Source organism: Scyliorhinus torazame, chromosome 1 (genome assembly GCF_047496885.1).
Source record: "Scyliorhinus torazame isolate Kashiwa2021f chromosome 1, sScyTor2.1, whole genome shotgun sequence".
In the NCBI taxonomy this organism is placed as follows: domain Eukaryota; kingdom Metazoa; phylum Chordata; class Chondrichthyes; order Carcharhiniformes; family Scyliorhinidae; genus Scyliorhinus; species Scyliorhinus torazame.
In genome coordinates, this window is record NC_092707.1 from 57221834 (window position 1) to 57242704 (window position 20871).

Here is a 20871-nt window from a genome sequence, read left to right on the forward strand (position 1 = left end):
GAGCACACATAACGGGAGCAAGATTGAGCAGGTTCTTTGGAGTGGAGGACAAATGTGGGAGGTGTGGCGGGAGCCCGGCAAACCACGCACATATGTTTTGGGCATGCCCGGCACTGGAAGGGTATTGGAAGGGAGTGACGGGAGTGATTTCGCGGGTGGTGAAGGCCCGGGTCAAACCAGGCTGGGGGTTAGCTCTATTTGGAGTTGCGGAAGAGCCGGGAGTGCAGGAGGCGAAAGAGGCCGACGTTGTGGCCTTTGCGACCCTAGTAGCCCGGCGCAGGATCCTACTCATGTGGAAGGAGGCGAAACCCCCCGGACTGGAGGCCTGGGTAAATGATATGGCGGGGTTCATTAAACTGGAGCAGATAAAGTTTGCCCTGAGAGGATCGGCTCAAGGGTTCACCAGGCAGTGGCAGCCATTTCTCGACTACCTAGGGGAACGTTAGAGGGAAGACAGATGACCAGCAGCAGCAACCCAGGGGGAGCGGGGGGGGGGGGGGGGGGAGGGGGGGTTTAGTTTAGGTCAAAGATAAAGGGGTTTTGTTACTTGTGTATTGTTTAAAATTTCTGTATTGTTATTGTTGCGTTTGCTTTGTAAGAGGGGAAAAATTGTTGTTTGGGAAAAAATTTTCAATAAAACATTTATGAAAAAAAAAAAAAAGTAAAGAGGAGACAATTGAATGTCAACGTGCGACAGCTATTGGGGGTGATAATGATGCCCCCAGCAGAGGGGGAGGCAGAGATAGTAGCGGCAATGGATGCAGAGAAGGCATTTGATAGGGTAGAGTGGGAATATCTATGGGAGGTGCTGAGGAGGATCGGGTTTGGGGAGGGGTTTGTCAGCTGGGTTAAACTCCTCTATGGGGCCCCAATGGCAAGTGTAGTCACAAATCGGCAAAGGTCGGAGTATTTTCGACTATACAGGGGAACAAGACAGGGATGCCCGTTGTCCCCATTACTGTTCGCGCTGGCAATTGAACCACTGGCCATAGTGCTGAGAGACTCCAGGAAATGGAGAGGGGTGGTTAGGGGGGGAGAGAAACACCGAGTGTCACTCTACGCGGATGACCTACTGCTGTATGTGGCAGATCCAGTGGGGGGGATGACAGAGGTCATGCAGATATTGAGGGAGTTTGGAGATTTCTCGGGATATAGGCTTAACATGGAAAAGAGTGAGCTTTTTGTGATACACCCTGGGGACCAGAGTAGAGGGATAGATAGCCTGCCGCTAAGGAGAGTGGAAAGAAACTTCCGATACCTGGGGATTCAGATAGCTGGGGAACCTTACACAGACTCAATCTGACTCGGCTGGTGGAACAAATGGAAGAGGATTTCAAAAGGTGGGACATGCAGCCGCTGTCACTGGCAGAGTGCAAGCGATTAAGATGATGGTCCTCCCGAGGTTCCTATTTGTGTTCCAATGTCTCCCTCTATTGATCACTAAGGCCTTTTTCAAAAAAATAGATAGGAGCATCATGAGCTTCGTGTGGGCAGGGAAGGCCCCGAGGGTAAGGAGGGGGTTCCTACAACCTAGCAGAGACAGAGGGGGACTGGCGTTGCCGAATTTGGGCGACTACTATTGGGCCGCCAACGTGGCGATGATCCGTAAATGGATGATAGCGGGAGAGGGAGCGGCGTGGAAAAGGCTGGAGATGGCATCCTGTAAAGGAACGAGCTTAAAAGCGCTGCTGACGGCGCCATTACCGCTCTCCCCGAAAATGTTTACCACAAACCCAGTGGTGGCGGCAACATTAAGTATCTGGGGGCAATGGAGGCGACAGAGGGGTGTGCTGGGAGCCTCGGTGTGGTCCCCGATCAGGAACAACCATAGGTTTGCCCCAGGGAGGCTGGACGGAGGGTTCCAGAGCTGGCACCGGGCAGGAATCAGGAGAGTGGGAGACTTATTTATAGATGGGACGTTTGCGGGTTTGGGAGTGCTAGAGGAAAAGTATGAGCTGCCCCTGGGAAATATCTTTAGGCATATGCAGGTGAGAGCGTTCACGAGACAACTGGTGAGGGAATTTCCGCTGCTCCGACACTAGGGATCCAGGACAGGGTGCTTTCGGGGGTGTGGGTCGGGGAGAGCAAAGTGTCCGAGATATACCGGGCGATGAGAGAAGAGGGGTAGGAGCTGGTAGACGAACTGAAGGGAAAATGGGAAGAAGAGCTCGGGGAGGAGATTGAGGAGGGTTTGTGGGCTGATGCCCTAAGTAGGGTAAATTCCTCTTCCTCGTGTGCCAGGCTTAGCCTGATCCAATTTAAGGTGCTACATAGAGCACAAATAATGGGAGCGAGGTTGAGCTGGTTCTTCGGAGTGGAGGACAAGTGTGGGAGGTGCGGGGGAAGCCTGGCGAACCACACACATATGTTTTGGTCGTGTCCGGCACTGGAGGGGTATTGGAGGGGAGTGGCGGGAGTGATCTCGGAGGTGGTGAAGGTCCGGGTCAAGCCAAGCTGGGGGTTAGCTATATTTGGGGTAGCAGATGAGCCGGGAGTGCAGGAGGCGAAAGAGGCCGATATTGTGGCCTTTGCGTCCCTAGTAGCCCGGCGTAGGATTTTACTCATGTGGAAGGAAGCGAAACCCCCCGGCGTGGAGGCCTGGATAAACAATATGGCGGGGTTCATAAAACTGGAGCGGATGAAGTTTGCGCTGAGAGGATCGGCTCAAGGGTTCACCAGGCGGTGGCAACCGTTCCTCGACTACCTAGTGGAACGTTCGGGGGAAGATAGATAGCCAGCAGCAGCAGCCCGGGGGGGGGGGGGGGGGGGGGGTTAATTTTTTGTGTTATAGATGGGGAGAGGGGGTGGGGGAGCATTACTTCATGTTATTTGGTTAGTTTACTATATTATTTAAACAATGTTATATACAGTTATCACGTTACCATTTTTGTTGATTTGTAAGGGGAAAAATTGTGTTTGAAAACTTTAATAAAATGTTTTTTTTTTTTTAAAAAGAAAATGCAATTCTAAATTCAGATAAAGCACTAATCCTGATTGTTTGAGACAATGGAAATTTATTAAAACATCATCCCAGTAAACATCAAAACTTATTATGTTTAATGATTCATTCAACTGAATGTGGGTACAGGCAGGAAATCCTCATCCAAACCAGTTTAGCACCCATCTAGCCAATCCCTGGACACACAAATCCGGAATGAACTCGGAGGCCAAACCTGTGCTTTGTTTCCGCTCACAAACAGGACAGCACAGACAGTTAAGGACAATCTTAAAGATGTGAAAATGTAATCAAACCTAAAATGGGAATTCTTTTCCAGTTTTAGGGAATCATTTTATCAGCAGAGTGCACTTAGTGTGCCAACACCTCATACTTCTAATTGAAAACAGAAGTTGAGATGCATTAAATAGGAAGTTGTATCCTTTTTTAAATGGCATATTCTGTAGTTTGTGGTACAGTAATTGATTATACCCTAAAAATTGATCAAATCTGGCTTCCATCTGCTTGATCATCTCAAGATTTGCTTTCCGCCTACAGCTGATTAAAAACTATGAGGTCGGCACGGTAACACAGTGATTAGCACTATTGGTTCACAGTGCCTGGGTCCCAGGTTCGATTCCCGGCTTGGGTCACTGACTGTGCGGAGCCTGCACGTTCTCCCCGTGTCTGCGTGGGTTTCCTTCGGGTGCTCCGGTTTCCTCGCACAAGCCCTGAAAGGCATGCTTGTTAGGTGAATTGGATATTCTGAATTCTCCCTCAGTGTACCCGAACAGGTGCCGGAGTATGGTGACTAGGGGATTTTCACAGTAACTTCATTGCAGTGTTAATGTAAGCCTACTTGCGACAATAATAAAAAGATTATTAGGTAAGTTTGAACTCCCCTCAACACTAATAGCCTACACCTAACCGGTAAGGAAAACTGCACATGTGCGGCAAATATGCATGTGCACAGACACCAAAAATGTCTTCAAGTCAGCACCATGAGCAACAGTGTTATACGGTCAGCCTTGGATCAGTGGGAGCACTCTCCCAGGAGTCAGAAGGTTGTGGGTTCAAGTCCCTACACAGGCTTGAGCACATAATATAGGTTGGCATTTCAGTGCAGTACTGAGGGAGCATTGCACTACTGGAGCTGTGCTCTTTCAGATGAGAAATTAAGCCACGGTCAAATCTGCCATTTCAGGTGGATGTATAGATTCCCTTGGCACGATTCCAATAAGAGCAAGGGTCCAATAAGAGCAACCAACATCATTAAAAATAGATAATTTGGTCACTAACTGACTGTTCTTTATGAAACCTTGTTATGTGCAAATTAAATGCAACAGTTTCTACATTACAACAGTGACAAATTCAAAGGAAAAAAATCTAGTGCAGACTTATCATTTCAAGTAACCGCCTCTCACTCGGAGATCAAGCTGATTTGGGCCAGAGTGGAATTTTCTGCATACTTCCAGAATGTACCGCATACTTCCACATTTCCTACATTTACAACAATGATTACACTTCAGAAATACATAATTGGCTATAAAGCACTAAAAGCTGTAAAGACCGGAGATTGTGAAAGATTCTATATAAATGCAAGTCTTTTTATCTTTTCTTTCTGTAAAACACACATCAGTTTAAAGGCCCTGAAGTCCAAAAGTAGTCAAGAGCTGACTGTTCCTTCAGCTAGTACAAAAATAGAACTAATTCTCATCTTTACACTAGTAGAGAACAACTAACGCAACGCAAACCAGCAATCAATCTTGGGACCTTCTGGTTCTTTATGGTTTACACCACACTAGATGCACATAGCCACTTAAGTGCGGCACAGCGGTTAGCAGCTGCCTCATAGCTTCAGGGACCCGGGTTCAAATCCGGCCGCGGTGACTGTGTGGAGTTTGCACTTTCTCCCCGTGTCTGTGTGGGTTTCCTCCAGGTGCTCAGGTTTCCTCCCAGTCCAAAGATGTGCGGGTTTAGATGAATTGGCCATGCTAAATTGCCCCTTAATTGTCCAAAAGGATAGGTGGGGTATAAGATGGAGGCATGGGCTTAAGTAGGGTGCTCTTTCCAAGGGCTGGTGCAGACCCGATGGGGCGAATGGCCTCCTTCTGCACTGTAAATTCTATGATTCTATGCACCAGGGAAGTTTAAGGAAACTCTATTGCAATTTAGGATGCAATTTGTATCCTAAATTGCATTAAGGTAGACAAGTCCTCAGGGCCAGTTAGGATCTATCCCAGGTTACTGCGGGAGGCAAGGTGAGAAATACCTGGGGCATTCAAAAGGCATCTTGACAAATACATGAATAAGATGGGTATGGAAGGATACGGCACAAGGAAGTGCTGAGGGTTTTGGCCAAGGTCTGTATCATAATGGGTACAGGCTTGGAGAGCCGAAGGGCCTGTTCCTGTGCTGTATTGTTCTTTGTTCTAAACAGATATCGTCCCATCCTCTTTGTCCACAGGTGAGGTTCCAGAGAATTGGAGAATAGTCACTATTATTCCCTTGTTTAAGAAAGGAAGCAGGGACAATCCAGCAAATTATAGTCTGGCGAGCCTGACATCAGTGGTGGGGAAGCTTTTGGAAAAGATACTGAGGGACAGGATGTATGCACATTTGGAGAAAAATGGACTATAGCATAGTTTTGTACGGGGAAGGCAATGTCTCACCAACTTGATGGAGTTTTTTGAAGAGGTGACAAAGAAAATTGATGTGGGAGGGCTGTGGATGTACTTTATATGGACTGTAGTAAGGCGTTTGACAAGGTCCCACATGGCAGACTGGGATTCGGGGTGGGCTGGCTAGATGGATCAAAACTGACTTGGTTATAGAAGACAGAGCGTAGCAGTGGAAGAGTATTTTTCTGAATGAGATCTGTAGCTAGTGGTTAAAAGCAAATTACTGTGGATGTTGGAATCTGAAACAAAAGAGAAAATGCTGGAAAATCTCAGCAGGTCTGGCAGCATCTGTAGGGAGAGAAAAGAGCTAACGTTTCGAGTCCAATTACTCCTTGTCAAAGCTAACAGACACCCCACCTTGCCATTTACGGTATAATTAATACCTAGATTTGATCCTCCAAAATGGATCAAGGTCCCTATGCAAAAGCTACCCTATCCTGACCCTTTTATTTTCATTCCATTTCATTTTAACTTTTACCATTTCTCTCTTTCTTGTCTTTCTTAATATATATTAAACCACCTCCCTCCCCCCATCTTATCAACCTTTCCTTACCTATTCTCCTCTTTACTTCCCCCTTCCCCTCCCCCCACATCTACATCTATCACAGATCACCCTCTGATGTTAGTTTCTCTGCTGTTTGGCCTTTCACATCTTTTGTCCTCTCTGGGGACTGCCATTGGCACTCTTTCCCCCTGGCTTCTGTGGCCATTAGCACCCGGTTTCCCTGAGTTTCTGTGGCTATGATTCATCTTTCATTCTCACTCCACAGTATAAATATTTCCCACGTTCTCTGTCTGTTAGCTTTGACAAAGAGCCATCGGACTCGAAACGTTAGCTCATTTCGCTCCCTACAGATGCTGCCAGACCTGCTGAGATTTTCCAGCATTTTCTCTTTCGTTTCAGTAGCTAGTGGTGTTCCACAGGGATCAGTGCTGGGACTTCTGTGTTTGTAGTATACATAAAAATGATCTGGAGGAAAATGTGGATGGTTTGATTTGTAGGTTTGCGGATGACACGAAGATTGAGGGAGTTGCTGATAGTGCCGAGGATTGTCAGAGGATACAACAGGATATGGGATTTGGGCAGCACGGTAGCACAAGTGGATAGCACTGTGGCTTCACAGTGCCAGGGTCCCAGGTTCGATTACCCACTGGGTCACTGTCTGTGGGGAGTCTGCATGTTCTCCCCGAGTCTGCGTGGGTTTCCTCCGTGTGCTCCGGTTTCCTCTCAGTCCAAAGACGTGCAGGTTAGGTGGATTGGCCATGCTAAATTGCCCTTAGTGTCCCAAAAAAAAGGTTAGGAGGGGTTATTGGGTTATGGGGATAGGGTGGAAGTGAGGGCTTAAGTGGATCGGTGCAGACTCAATGGGCCGAATGGCCTCCTTCTGCACTGTTTGTTCTATGTTAGATAGATAGATTGGAGACTTGGGCACAGAAATGGCAGATGGAGCTAAATCTGGACAAATGCAAGGTGATGCATTTTGGAGGATCAAATCTAGGTATGAATTATACTGTAAATGGCAGAACCCTTAGAAACATTAACATACAGAGGAATCTGGGCTTGCAGGTCCACAGTTCCCTAAAAGTGGCAACATAGGTGACCAAGGTCATTAAGAAGACACATGGCATGCTTGCCTTCATCAACCGGGGCATTAAGTACAAGAGTTGGGAAATCATGTTGCAGGTATCTAACACCTTGGTTAGGCCGCATTTGGAGTATTGCGTGCATTACTGGTCACCACATTTTCAGAAGAACGTGGAAATTGTTGAGAGAGTGCAAAGAAGGTTCACCAGGATGTTTCCTAGTCTCAGGGTGTTGGCTATCAGAGGTTGAATAAACTAGGATTGTTTTCACTGGTGAGTCAGAGGATGAGGGGAGACCTGATAGAGGCAGCACGGTAGCATTGTGGCTAGCACAATTGCTTCACAGTTCCAGGGTCCCAGGTTTGATTCCCGGCTTGGGTCACTGTCTGTGCGGAGTCTGCACATTCTCCCCGTGTGTGCGTGGGTTTCCTCCGGGTGCTCCTGTTTCCTCCCACAGTCCAAAGATGTGCAGGTTAGGTGGATTGGCCATGATAAATTGCCCTTAAGTGTCCAAAATTGCCCGTAGTGTTGGGTGGGGTTACTGGGTTATGGGGATAGAGTGGAGGTGTGGACCTTGGGTGGGGTGCTCGTTCCAAGAGCCGGTGCAGACTCGATGGGCCGAATGGCCTCCTTCTGCACTGTAAATTCTATGGTCTGCAAAATTATGAAAGGCATAGACAGGATGGATAATCAGAGGCTTCTCCCAAGGGTGGAAGTGTCAATTACACAGGGACACAGGTTCAAGATGAGAGGGGGAAAGTTTAAGGGAGATGTGCGGGGTAGGTTTTTCACGCAGAGAGTGGTGGGTGCCTTGAACACTCTCCCAGAGGATGTGGTGGAAACAGGCACATTAGCAACATTTAAGAGGCATTTGGATGGAACATGAATATGGAGGAAATAGAGGGATATGGACCGAGTAAGGGCAGAAGTTTTTTTTTAGTTAGGGCATCATGGTCGGCACAGACTTGGAGGGCCGAAGGGCCTGTTCCTGTGCTGTACTTTCTTTGTTCTATGGTCTGAAAAAGCTTCTGAAATCTGGGGTCACAATGTCTCCCTGTGGAAGGTGAAAGTTATTTGTTTTTATGATGAATTCTGTTGATGCTACACTAATAGCATTTTGGGATGATGTAAATTTTTAGTGGTATACTGCTCCCTCATTTGATAATTTTACTGTACCACAGAATGCATCGCTAACAAAGGGAGTAACACTAGAAATGACTCCACTGCTGAATTTCTCCTCCCCTATAATAATCTTTATTATTGTCACAAGTAGGCTTACTGCAATGAAGTTACTGTGAAAAGCCCCTAATCACCACACTCAACGGTGCCTGTTCGGGTACACGGAGGGAGAATTCAGAATGTCCAAATTACCTAACATCACGTCTTTCAGGACTTGTGGGAGGAAAATGGGGCACCCGGAGGAAACCCACACAGACACGGGGAGACCGTGGAGATTCCGCACAGTCAGTGACCCAAGTGAGAATCGAACCTGGGATCCTGGCGCTGAGAAGCAACAGTGCTAACCACAGTGCTACCATGCTGCCCTCACACACCTTCTACACATGGCTTTTCTGGCATATTAGTCATCAGGAGACTGCTGGTCTATCACTACAAGAACACAACAACTTGTATTTATATAGCACCTTTAACATAATGAAACATCCCAAGACAAAGCATTACAAAGAAAAGTTTGACACCTTTTAAGACTAAGATAATACAATAAAATCTGTCAATAACGATAATGTTTTCAGTTTACTTCAAGTAGCCATTTGAAATACTTTACCATTGCCGTTAAGCTAATAAAATCTACACACCATTTATAAAATATTTTCTCTAACCATGATCCTTCTCAAGTACCACATATTTAAACATCTAGTCTAAGGAGAATGGATATGATCAAGGCGCTAGTAGAAATTGTGTGGGCTGCACAGTGGCGCAGTGATTAGCACTGTTGCCTCACGGCGCCGAGGTCCCAGGTTCAATCCTGGCCCCAAGTCACTGTCCGTGTGGAGTTTGCACATTCTCCCCGTGTTTGCGTGTGTTTCACCCCCACCACCCAAAGATGTGCAGGGTAGGTGGATTGGCCACGTTAAAATTGCCCCTGAATTGGAAAAAATGAATCGGGTACTCTAAAAAAAATTTTTTTAAGAAATTGTGTGTAGAAGTGGTTGTGTGGTGCAGTGGGTAGCTTCCCCACCTCCGAGCCAGATTCTTTGGATTCGAACCCCTCTGTAGGGCTTGATGGCCAAGGAAGGTGTATTCATAATGTGGCCAAACAGGCTGGTTTTCTGCCTGTAAATCCTTCCAATACGCCTATGACTGGTGGCGGAGAGTCTCCTCCTCAGCCTTGATGTCGAGTGGCACACCTCATGCGATAGCCTCTGGTGACAGGCCAGTGAGCTGTGCCAGGAAAACCTGGCTATGGAAACAGACTTTTTTAAAATATAAATTCAGAGTACCCAATTAATTTTTTCCAAGGGGCAATTTAACGTGGCCAATTTAACGGGGAGAATGTGCAAACTCCACACGGACAGTGACCCAGAGCCGGGATTGAACCTGGGACCTCAGCGCCGTGAGGCAGCAATGCTAACCACTGCGGCACTGTGCTGCCCTGGAAACAGACTTAAGGACATGCTTTGTCTACCTCATATGCCACTAGGCAGGGGAAGAGAACAGAAAGAAGTCTGAAGACACGTGAAAATTTTAAATTCCATGTTTTAAAAAAATCATAATAGTCACTACTTCTGAGCAGCAAGGCCCAATGTATATTATGTATTATTTAAAAAGATTTACATCTGGACTTCCGGTTGCGGCGACGCGGAGCTACGCCGCACATTTCGGCAGCTCCCGCTATAACGGACTTTTGGGCTCTCCGGAGGCACCCCAACGGAAATTTTTTGATTGAATCCCGTGTGGGAAGGTGAAGTAAGGTCCCCCCTTCCGTCGTATGGCGGGGATTAGCAGTGGAGCGACGGAAAAAGAGGCTTTGGAGCAGCGGCAGAAACGAGGGGGAAAAAACAAGATGGCGGAGGACGGAGATCGAGCAGCATGGGGGCCGGACCAGCAGGAGTTCCTCAGGCGCTGCGTGGAGGAGCTTAAAAAGGAGGTGCTGGCGTCAATGCTGTTGGCGATCGAGGGGCTGAAGGAGACCCAGAAGGCCCAGGCGGTGGAGCTCCGTGAGGTGAGGGATAAAACTAACGAGAATGAGGACGAGATCCTGGGCCTGGCGGTAAAGATGGAGGCGCACGAGGCGGTGCACAAGAGGTGGGCCGAGAGATTCGAGGTCCTGGAGAACAGGTCGAGGAGGAAGAACTTCCGGATTCTGGGTCTCCCCGAAGGAGTGGAGGGGGCTGATGCCGGGGCGTATGTGAGCACGATGCTCCATTCGCTGATGGGTGCGGAGGTCTCTCCGAGCCCCCTGGAGCTAGAAGGGGCTCACCAGGACCTGGCGAGGAGACCCAAGGCTGGTGAGCCGCCAAGGGCGACAGTGGCGAGGTTCCATCGCTTCGCGGACAAAGAGAGTGTCCTGAGATGGGCCAAGAAGGTGCGGAGCAGTAGATGGGAGAATGCGGTGAACCGAGTCTACCAGGACTGGAGCGCGAGGTGGCAAAGAGGATAGCTGGCTTCAACCGGGCCAAGGCGGTGCTGCATAAAAAAAGGTGAGATTCGGAATGCTGCAGCTTGCGTGACTGTGGGTCACTTATCAGGACCGACACCATTATTTCGAAACGCCAGAAGAGGCTTGGACCTTTATCCAAACGGAAAAATTGGACTCGAACTGAGGGGCTGTGGTTGTGGGGGAGATGTTGACTGTATACAGGGTTGTAAATATGGGTAAAGAATGTTTCACGGGTGGGATGATGGATGGGGATGAGGAAGAGTTTTTTCTTTTGATGAGACAGTGGGGAATGTGGGCATCGGTGCTGGAGAGAGGTGAGACTCGGGGATGGGGGAATTGGGATAAGGCCGCAACAGGAGCTGCGCCACAGGGGGCGGGGCTGGCTCAGGAAATCGCGGGCTTTTTCCCGCGTTAGGGAGGGGGGGGGATGGAGGAACGTAAGGAGGAGGAGAGATTCCCACACGGGGGGGGGATCAACGGGAAGCCGGGGGAAGCCGGGGTCAGCAGAAGTCAGCTGACTTACGGAGGTAGTATGGGGGGGGCAAAAGAGCTAGATGCGGATCTAGCGGGGAGGGGGGCAGGGAAGGGGGGGGGATAATAGGGTTGCTGCTGCACTGGCCGAGGGGGAACTGAAAATGGAAGAGGTGGTCGGGGCGGGGGTTCCTCGCCTGGGGGACTGGAGGGTGCGGGAGACGCGGGCACTTGACTGGCCTAAGATAGGAGATGGCTAGTCGGCGGGGGGGGGGGGGGGCGCAAGGTGCTCAGGGGATTTAATGATCAGATGGGGGGAGTAGATCCGTGGAGATTTGCCAGGCCTTTGGCCAGAGAATTTTCTTTTTTCTCCCATGTACACAAGGCCTACTCCCGGATAGATATTTTTGTTCTGGGCAGGGCATTGATCCGGAAAGTGGAGGGAACGGAGTATTCGGCCATAGCCATTCGGACCATGCCCCGCACTGGGTGGAGCTAGAGCTGGGGGAGGAGAGGGATCAACGCCCGTTGTGGCGGTTGGACGTGGGACTGCTGGCAGGCGAGGAAGTGTGTGGGAGGGTGCGGGGCTGCATCGAAAGGTACCTGGAGGCCAACAACAACGGGGAGGTGCAGGTGGGATTTGTATGGGAGGCGCTGAAGGCGGTGGTCAGGGGAGAGTTAATCTCCATCAGGGCTCATAGGGAGAAGAGGGCAGGGAAAGGGAGAGGTTAGTGGGGGAGCTTTTAAGAGTGGACAGGAGATATGCAGAGGCCCCTGATGAGGGACTACTCAGGGAGAGACGAAGTCTCTCGACGGAGTTCGACCTGTTGACCACAGGGAAGGCAGAGGCACAGTGGAGGAAGGCACAGGGGGCGATGTATGAATATGGGGAGAAGGCGAGTCAGATGCTGGCACATCAGCTCCGTAAGAGGATGGCAGCGAGGGAAATAGGTGGAGTCAAGGATGACAGGGGAACTACGGTGCGGAGTGCGGTGAAAGTGAATGAGGCATTCAAGGCCTTTTACGAGGAGCTGTATAGGTCCCAGCCCCCAGGGGGAAAAGAGGGGATGCGACGATTCTTGGACCAACTGAGGTTCCCGAGGGTGGAGGAGCAGGAGGTGGCTGGTTTGGGGGCGCCAATTGGGGTGGAGGAGCTGGTTAAAGGACTGGGGAGCATGCAGGCAGGGAAGGCCCCGGGACCGGATGGGTTCCCGGTGGAGTTCTATAGGAAGTATGTAGACCTGTTAGCCCCGTTGCTGGTAAGGACCTTCAATGAAGCAAGGGAGGGGGGGACCCTGCCCCCGACAATGTCGGAGGCGACGATCTCTTTGATCTTGAAGCGGGATAAGGACCCACTGCAATGCGGGTCGTATAGTCCAATCTCGCTCCTCAATGTAGATGCTAAGTTGCTGGCAAAAATGTTGGCTACGAGGATTGAGGACTGTGTCCCAGGGGTGATTCACGAGGACCAGACGGGATTTGTAAAGGGTAGGCAGCTAAATACCAATGTGCGAAGGCTCCTAAACGTGATAATGATGCCATCGGTGGAGGGAGAGGCGGAGATAGTGGCAGCTATGGACGCGGAGAAGGCCTTTGACCGAGTAGAGTGGGAATATCTCTGGGAAGTGTTACGGAGGTTTGGGTTTGGAGAGGGGTTTATCAGTTGGGTTAAACTCCTATATAGAGCCCCGGTGGCGAGTGTGGTTACGAATCGGCGGAGGTCGGGCTATTTTTGCCTGTATCGAGGGACGAGGCAGGGGTGCCCCCTGTCCCCCTTGTTGTTTGCACTAGCAATTGAACCTTTGGCCATGGCATTAAGGGAGTCAGGGAAATGGAGGGGGGTGGTCCGAGGGGGAGAGGTCATCGAGTGTCGCTGTATGCAGACGACCTGTTGCTGTATGTGGCGGACCCAGTGGAGGGGATGGTGGAGGTCATGCAGGTCCTAAGGGAGTTTGGGGACTTCTCGGGCTATAAGCTCAACGTAGGGAAGAGTGAGCTCTTTGTGGTGCACCCGGGGGATCAGGAAAGAGGGATAGACAACCTACCGTTGAGGAGGGCGGATAGGAGCTTTCGGTACTTGGGGATCCAGGTAGCTAGGAGCTGGGGGGCCCTGCACAAACTTAACTTGACAAGGCTGGTGGAGCAGATGGAGGAGGACTTTAAACGGTGGGACATGTTGCCACTCTCGCTAGCGGGCAGGGTACAGTCGATTAAAATGGTGGTCCTTCCGAGGTTTCTTTTTGTATTTCAATGCCTTCCAATTGTGATCACCAAGGCCTTTTTTAAGAGGGTAGGCAGGAGCATTAAGGGCTTTGTGTGGGCGAGTAAGACCCCGAGGGTAAAGAGGGGGTTCCTAGAGCGTAGTAGAGATAGAGGAGGGCAGGCGTTGCCGAATCTGGGTGGCTAATACTGGACAGCCAACGTAGCAATGATCCGTAAGTGGGTGATGGAGGGAGAGGGGGCGGCATGGAAGAGGTTGGAGATGGCGTCCTGCAAAGGAACGAGCCTGGGGGCGCTGGTGACGGCACCGCTGCCGCTCTCGCCAACAAGGTACACCACGAGCCCGGTGGTGGCGGCAACGCTAAAGATCTGAGGGCAGTGGAGACGGCACAGGGGTGCGATGGGAGCCTCGGTGTGGTCCCCGATCAGAGACAACCATCGGTTTGTCCCAGGAAGGATGGACGGGGCGTTTCAGAGCTGGCATCGGGCAGGGATTAGAAGAATGGGGACCTGTTCATTGATGGGACGTTTGCGAGCTTAGGGGCGCTGGAGGAGATGTTTGGGCTACCCCCGGGAAATGCGTTCAGGTACATGCAGGTGAGGGCGTTTGTGAGGCGGCAGGTGAGGGAATTCCCGCTGCTCGGCACAGGGGATTCAAGACAGGGTGATTTAGGGCGTGCGGGTCGGAGAGGGCAAGGTATCGGCGATGTACCAGGAGATGAAAGAAGAGGGGGAGGCTTTGGTAGAGGAGCTGAAGGGTAAATGGGAAGAGGAGCTGGGGGAGGAGATTGAGGGGGGGCTGTGGGCTGATGCCCGAAGTAGGGTTAATTCCTCTTCCTCGTGTGCCAGGCTTAACCTGATACAGTTTAAGGTAGTTCACAGAGCGCATATGACGGGGGCGAGGCTGAGTAGGTTCTTTGGGGGGGGGGGGGGACAGATGTGGGAGGTGCTCAGGAAGCCCGGCGAACCATGTCCATATGTTTTGGTCATGTCCAGCACTGGAGGGGTTCTGGAGGGGAGTTGCGAGAACAGTATCTAAGGTGGTGAAAGTCCGGGTCAAGCCAAGCTGGGGCTAGCACTATTTGGAGTAGCGGACGAGCCGGGAGTGCAGGAGGCGAAAGAGGCCGGCATTCTGGCCTTTGCGTCCCTGGTAGCCCGGCGAAGGATCTTGTCAATGTGGAAAGAGGCGAAGCCCCCCAGTGTGGAGGCCTGGATAAATGATATGGCAGGGTTTATCAAGTTGGAGAGGATAAAGTTTGCCTTGAGAGGGTCTGCGCAGGGGTTCTACAGGCGGTGTGGGGGGGGGTATCTTTCTTGGGGGGGGGGGGGGTCTTTCTGGGGGGCATCTGAGCAAGAAAATACATGAATGATCCGGAAAACTGATATGTACGGGAGGAATCCAAAGTACAAAGCTCTGTATCATATTGATTTACCATGTTCATGTCTTGCCATGCGAGCTTTCTTTCTTTTTTGTTACGGGGGGGGGGGGCTTTGTTTGTATGGTTGAAAATTTTGTTTAAAAATTCTTAATAAACATTTTTTTAAATTTTTTTTTTAAAAAAAGATTTACATCTGCACAGTTGTTAGATATAAAAAAACTGAGCGATGAAGTACTCAATCAGAAAAGGTTTAGTTTTCAGGTGAAGGAAGAGTGCAAGAAGTAACATTTATGATGAAATTATAAATTTAAAGTCAACCTGATCTGAAAGGAAATGAATCTTTGAAGGTACTTTGTATGAGAGAATTAAAAGGCACAAAAAGCAATGTATTGAGGCAGAGAACTAAAAGGTCAAAAACCTATTTTAATAGGGATACTGAATAAGGAAATAAAATTAAATGAATGCATTGCATTGTGTGTGTGTGAGGCAGTAACAGGTAATGTCACTGGATTGGAAATCTCGTGGTCCAGGCTTAATGCTCTGGCGACATGGGTTGAAATCCCACCATGGCAGCTGGTTGAATTTGAATCCAATTACTTAATTAATTAAATCTGAAATATAGAGCTTGTCTAATCTCAGTAATTGTGACCACGACAAGGGTGGGCACAGTGGTTTGCACTGCTGCCTCACGGCACCGCGGACCCAGGTTCGATCACGGCCACAGGTCACTGTCCATGTGGAGTTTGCATATTCTCCCCATGTCTGTGAGGGTCTTACCCCACAACCCAAGGATGTGCCTGGTTGGTGGATTGGCCAAGCTAAATTACCCCTTAATTGGCAACATTTAAAAAAAAAACTATTGATTTGTCACCATGACAACTACCATTGATTAGTGTAACAAAGAACTAGGAGTAGGCAATTCAGTCCCTCGTGTCTGCTCCGCCATTCTATATGATCATGGCCGATCTCCTCTCAGCCTCAACACTTTCCTGCCCATTCTTCAGAACCCTTCAACACATTACTGATTAAAAATCTGTTTATCTGCTCCTTAAATTTACTCAATGTCCCGGCATCCACCACACTCTGGGGTAGTGAATTCCACAGGTTCATGACCCTTTTGAGAGAAGTAGTTACTCCTCACCTATGTTTTAAACTGCTACCCCTTATCCTAAAACTATGACCTCTCATTCTAGATTGCTCCAAAAGAGGCAACATCCACTCTGCATCAAATTTGTCAAGCCATCTGGTTCACTAACACCCTTTTGGAGAAGGAAATTTGCCATCCACACCCAGTCTAGTCTACATGTAACTCCAGACCCACAGCAATGTGGTATGTTCTTAATTGTCTTCTGAAATGGCCCAGCAAATCACTCAATTTAAGGGTAATTAAAGAAACAAATACAGGCCTTGCCAACAACGTCCACTTCCCATGAAATAAACAAAAGTGGAACTATCTATAGATTCAATGAAGATGAAAACAACTAGTTTAGTTTTAGAGAATTTTGGTAAAGCAGCATTGTTTATATTTAAAGTCAAACCTAACAACATGAATCCAAAATTGTTAGGTTTGAATATTAAAAAGTCTTCAAAGTCTCTGGTGGATCATTTAACTGCAGATCAAATGGTGTTAACTGAGAGAAATATTAGAATTCAATTATGGTTCCCTTGTGTGTCAGATTGACTGAGTTAGTGGCACACTCAATCAAACCAGAAGGTTGTGGATTCAAGCTTCACTAAAACATACTGACACATCAAAGCAGGAAGTGCCATTTTTGAGTAGAATGTTAAAACAAAACACCATATACATGCTTGCGTCGGTATTAAATATCCCATGAGGAGAGTTCTGATATCCCAGAGAATATTCCTTCCTCAAACATCACCAAATTAATTATTAATTCATCGGTGATATTTTGTTTTATTGAAAAACAGGTCAAAAATAGAGAAAAGGAAAATTTGATGGTTGAGAGGTTTTGCTTTTCTATGTAATTTGATTGGCCGTTAAGTCTCGAAAGATACTTGACAACGTCTCATTTCAAAACTCTTACATTAAAATAGAAAAGCATTTAATACAGATCTTGCACATTGTGTTATCATGAACATTAAAAATAATAAATAAGAGAGTAAAGTCCCAATTCAGATCTTCCAACGGCTGATTTTTGTTTTGATTTAGTAAGCAAAAGCTTCCTATGATAATAGTTCTTTGGCAGCAAAAAAAATGGTATTGTAAAATAGGTCGCCTTATAATAATTTCCTTGCATACAATCAATGTTGCTTCATGCTCCCTGCTTCCTCACCTTCGACTTCAACCAGAATGTCCTATAGTCGGTGTTTTTTTTTAGAAAATATTTTATTGAGGCAATTATAATTTTAACAATTTTAGTCGCCGGTTTTTAACATCTGCCAAGGGTGACTCTCTATTCACAGATTCTTCCTGGGACCTTCAGAATCAAAAGTGGAGTGTACTGCACAACACTATATCAAGTTATGTATATCCATGGCCCAGTATTTCAAGCCTTTCTTCATATTTGTATTTCCTCATTCCAGGCAACACCCCAGTGAACTGCACTGCCTCTTTTCTAAAGACTCAACATCTTTCCTATAGCAAGGGCAGCACGGTGGCGCAGTGGGTTAGTATTGCGGCCTCACGGCGGCGAGATCCCAGGTTCGATCCCGGCTCTGGGTCACTGTCCGTGTGAAGTTTGCATTCTCCCCATGTTTGCGTGGGTTTCGCCCTCACAACACAAAAGATGTGCAGGGTAGGTGGATTGGCCACGCTAAAATTGCCCCTTAATTGGGAAAAAATTAATTGAGTATTCTAAATTTTTTTTTAAATCTTTCCTATAGCAATGCCACTGTGGCCCAATGCCACTAATCATTACCTCTTAGCTTTTATATCCTATACTCCTACGATAAAATCCAACCTTTTTAATCTACCTGAGGTTCTTCCTTTAATATCAAATTAAAGGAACCCCAAATCTTTGCTGTTTCACAATAAAAAGCAATTGCATTAAAATTATTAGTGCTTTTTAAAAATAAATATTACCTCACACTTACTGACATTGTATTCCATTTCCATTGTATTCATGTTAATAGTGCTTTACAACTACTTTTGTTTTTTCCAAAATATCAACTGTACCTCATGTTTTGGAGTTGTGCCAATTGACACCACTTCTTGTAGGCCTAGATCATGAACATCCAGAGAACAGAAGTGGCCAAATGACCATGGGAATCTCTTGCTCTTCTTCAAATAGTGTCATGGGATATTTTACATCCACGTAACATGCAGGCAGGTCGATGTGTACATTTTGTATGCTTACAATAATATAATTTAACCCTACTGTTTTCCCTATAATCAATGCACACTGCTTGTAGAGGCGGCACAGTAGCACAGTGGTTAGCACTGTTGCTTCACAGCGCCAGGGTCCCAGGCTCGATTCCCGGCTTGGATCACTGTCTGTGCAGAGTCTGCACGTTCTCCCCGTGTCTGCGTGAGTTTCCTCTGGAAGCTCCAGTTTCCTCTCACAAGTCCCGAAAGAAGTGCTGTTAGGTAATTTGGCCATTCTGAATTCTCCCTCTGTGTACCTGAACAGACTCTGGAATGTGGCGACTAAGGGCTTTTCACAGTAACTTCATTGCAGTGTTAATATAATACTTGTGACAATAAAGATTATATATTGTGCATCTTTAATGCATTATCAATCAATACCCTCAGGGTACTTTCTTAGTTATCTTTACTCTGCATTTGTGCATGATGTAACAACCTGAACGTTTTCGAACTCCAAATTCATGAGATTGCACTTGCCCACATTTGGTGACATTGCCACTCATGGGACCATTCACTAAACTCAACCAAACTGTCTTGAAGTCTATTCATTTGGTCTGAATAACTAATATTCATGTAAATTCTCATGATATCAGGCCATATTGGAATGTTTTATTTAAATTCACCTCCAAAATCAATAATAAAAATGAGCCAATACATTGTTCAAATACATAACCTGTGGAACCTGACTCACAACCAGGCCCCAGCGAGATCCATTCACTTCTATGAATAACAACTGCAGTTTCGATCTAAAATAATCCACCAATCAAACTGAACATTATTGAAAAAAATATGCATGCATCAAGATATTTTCTCCTCCATTTGTTATTCTCATACAGTATTACAGACTTCAAACTTAATACGAACCAAGAGGACAGACAACTGTATGCTGCCCCCCAGCTCAATGCCATTACACAGAGGAGTAAACTAATGAGGCAGAGAGCAGCATCTTTCAGCTTTCTATCCTTTCCTCAAGGTAAATGCCTCATCAACAACTCAAAAATCAGGAACACAACTCTTATCATGCAGTACGATAATCCATACAATAGTCACTTTCATGCCAAATCCAAAACATCACTTGGCAAGACCTCTGGGTACAGCCATTTCGGTCAAACGTCAACGAAGCCAGGGCAATCATTCCCCCAATTAAGGCAACACTTGCAAGACAACCAATCAGAGATTGCATGTCAGACCTGGAAATGCAACGCAGCATATTTTCAACAGGGCCACAGAGACAAAAAAATATTTTTTGATTGACATTTTTGGAATTTTCTGGGAAAATCAATCTAACCAACCCAAATGTTAGTAACTTCATTCATAGATCTCCTGGATTATGAATTTAGATGTACTGTTGTTATGTGCCCCAATGACTCCTCCCACTCTTTAACTACCACATTCTCCCGCAGTAAAGCAAGTGAGGCAGTGTGGGTTTCAGGCTTCCTTGTAGTTGCCATCTTGTGTTGGGCACCAGGAGGTACACATCTGATCGCAAAGCATTGAGCCTGACCGTTCACCCAGTGCATTCAATAACTGGCCACGGGCAACTCAACTGAGCTGGGTAAAATTGTCCTCCCTCACCATAAGTTTTAACTAAGGCACAAAACGTTACTGCCAAGCATTGGCGGTTTAGAAATTTTTTTTTTTGACCTTAAATGACTCAAACGTCCAGCCTCCACAGGCCCACAAATTGAAGTTATGAGAATAGCGACACGATTCAGAATATTCCGCATAACCAAAAACACAGATGGTAAAAACTGAATGACTAAAATGATAAACAAAATTGAAATGATGCGGGGATGGGGGGGGGGGGGGGGGGGGGACATTCAGAACCTCTTCTCCTTCCCCGCGATTTCCTTTTCGGGCCTCGCAATTCCTGAAGCCAGGATTGCCATGCTGCCCCACACCCTCAATCACAATTTAGTGTTATTCATGTTTTTAAAAAAAAACAAATAAACGTACGATCCCTAAGAAAAAAAAACCCACACCTCAATCGTTACCATGCGGCTTTAATCTCGTGTTACGCGATGAATATCAATCGGGAAAATGTTTTAAAATAAACTTTTGGCTTTTCGTTTTAAAAATCTCTTTAACCCTTCACTCGGTGTGTTTAAAAGTGACCCTGACTGAAGGCGATGTGTACAAATCACCGTCTAGCGCGTTAATCGGACTAACTTACTTCGGTATCGGGTCGATTTCCTTCTATGAGAACTGCACTGGGAGGTTTGTGTGTTGTGTTGGATGGAGGGGGTCGAAAATGGGAGGAAAAAAAATCCCCGGAGTCCGCCCCCGGCACCATAAGGTTATAGAGCCGTTTATATGCAAAACACTTTCAAGTCCTTCCTACCACCATCATCATCATCTCTGCAATGCTTACCACAAACTGGCAGAGGCGGCAATGATACGAGCCAATGGCTCGGGATTGGGAGTGGTGGAAAGGGGAGGTTGCGATGGTGCCTTGCGCAGCGAAGCGAATCTGGGTCAGAGTTGGAGCAGTCTCGCGGACACGGGGCGGCAACGGGAATGGAACGTCACCCGGAACCCAGCTCGGATGATTAACAGGCGCGGCGGCGAATGTTGGAACGTCAGCCGGAGAGGGAGGGGGAGGGAGGGGGAGGGAGGGGGAGGGGGAGGGGGAGGGGGGGGGGGGAGGGGCTTGACTG

At 47.6% G+C, this 20871-nt stretch overlaps 1 protein-coding gene across 5 annotated transcripts in view; it reads right to left on the reverse strand.

The window, feature by feature from the left end:
• The window catches only part of LOC140408146 (lysine-specific demethylase 2B-like), a 402335-nt gene extending 381632 nt beyond the window's left edge, over window positions 1–20703 (reverse strand). Inside the window, exon 1 of one of the 5 annotated variants that reach the window (XM_072495150.1) lies at window positions 20586–20703. Coding sequence is in view for 2 of the 5 variants with exons in the window: in XM_072495146.1 (XP_072351247.1) it covers window positions 20388–20507 (120 nt within the window). In the remaining 3 variants the exon portion in view is untranslated. The other 4 variants (XM_072495146.1, XM_072495145.1, XM_072495155.1 and 1 more) reach the window with 4 other exon arrangements.
• Window positions 20704–20871: the final 168 nt, after the last annotated feature.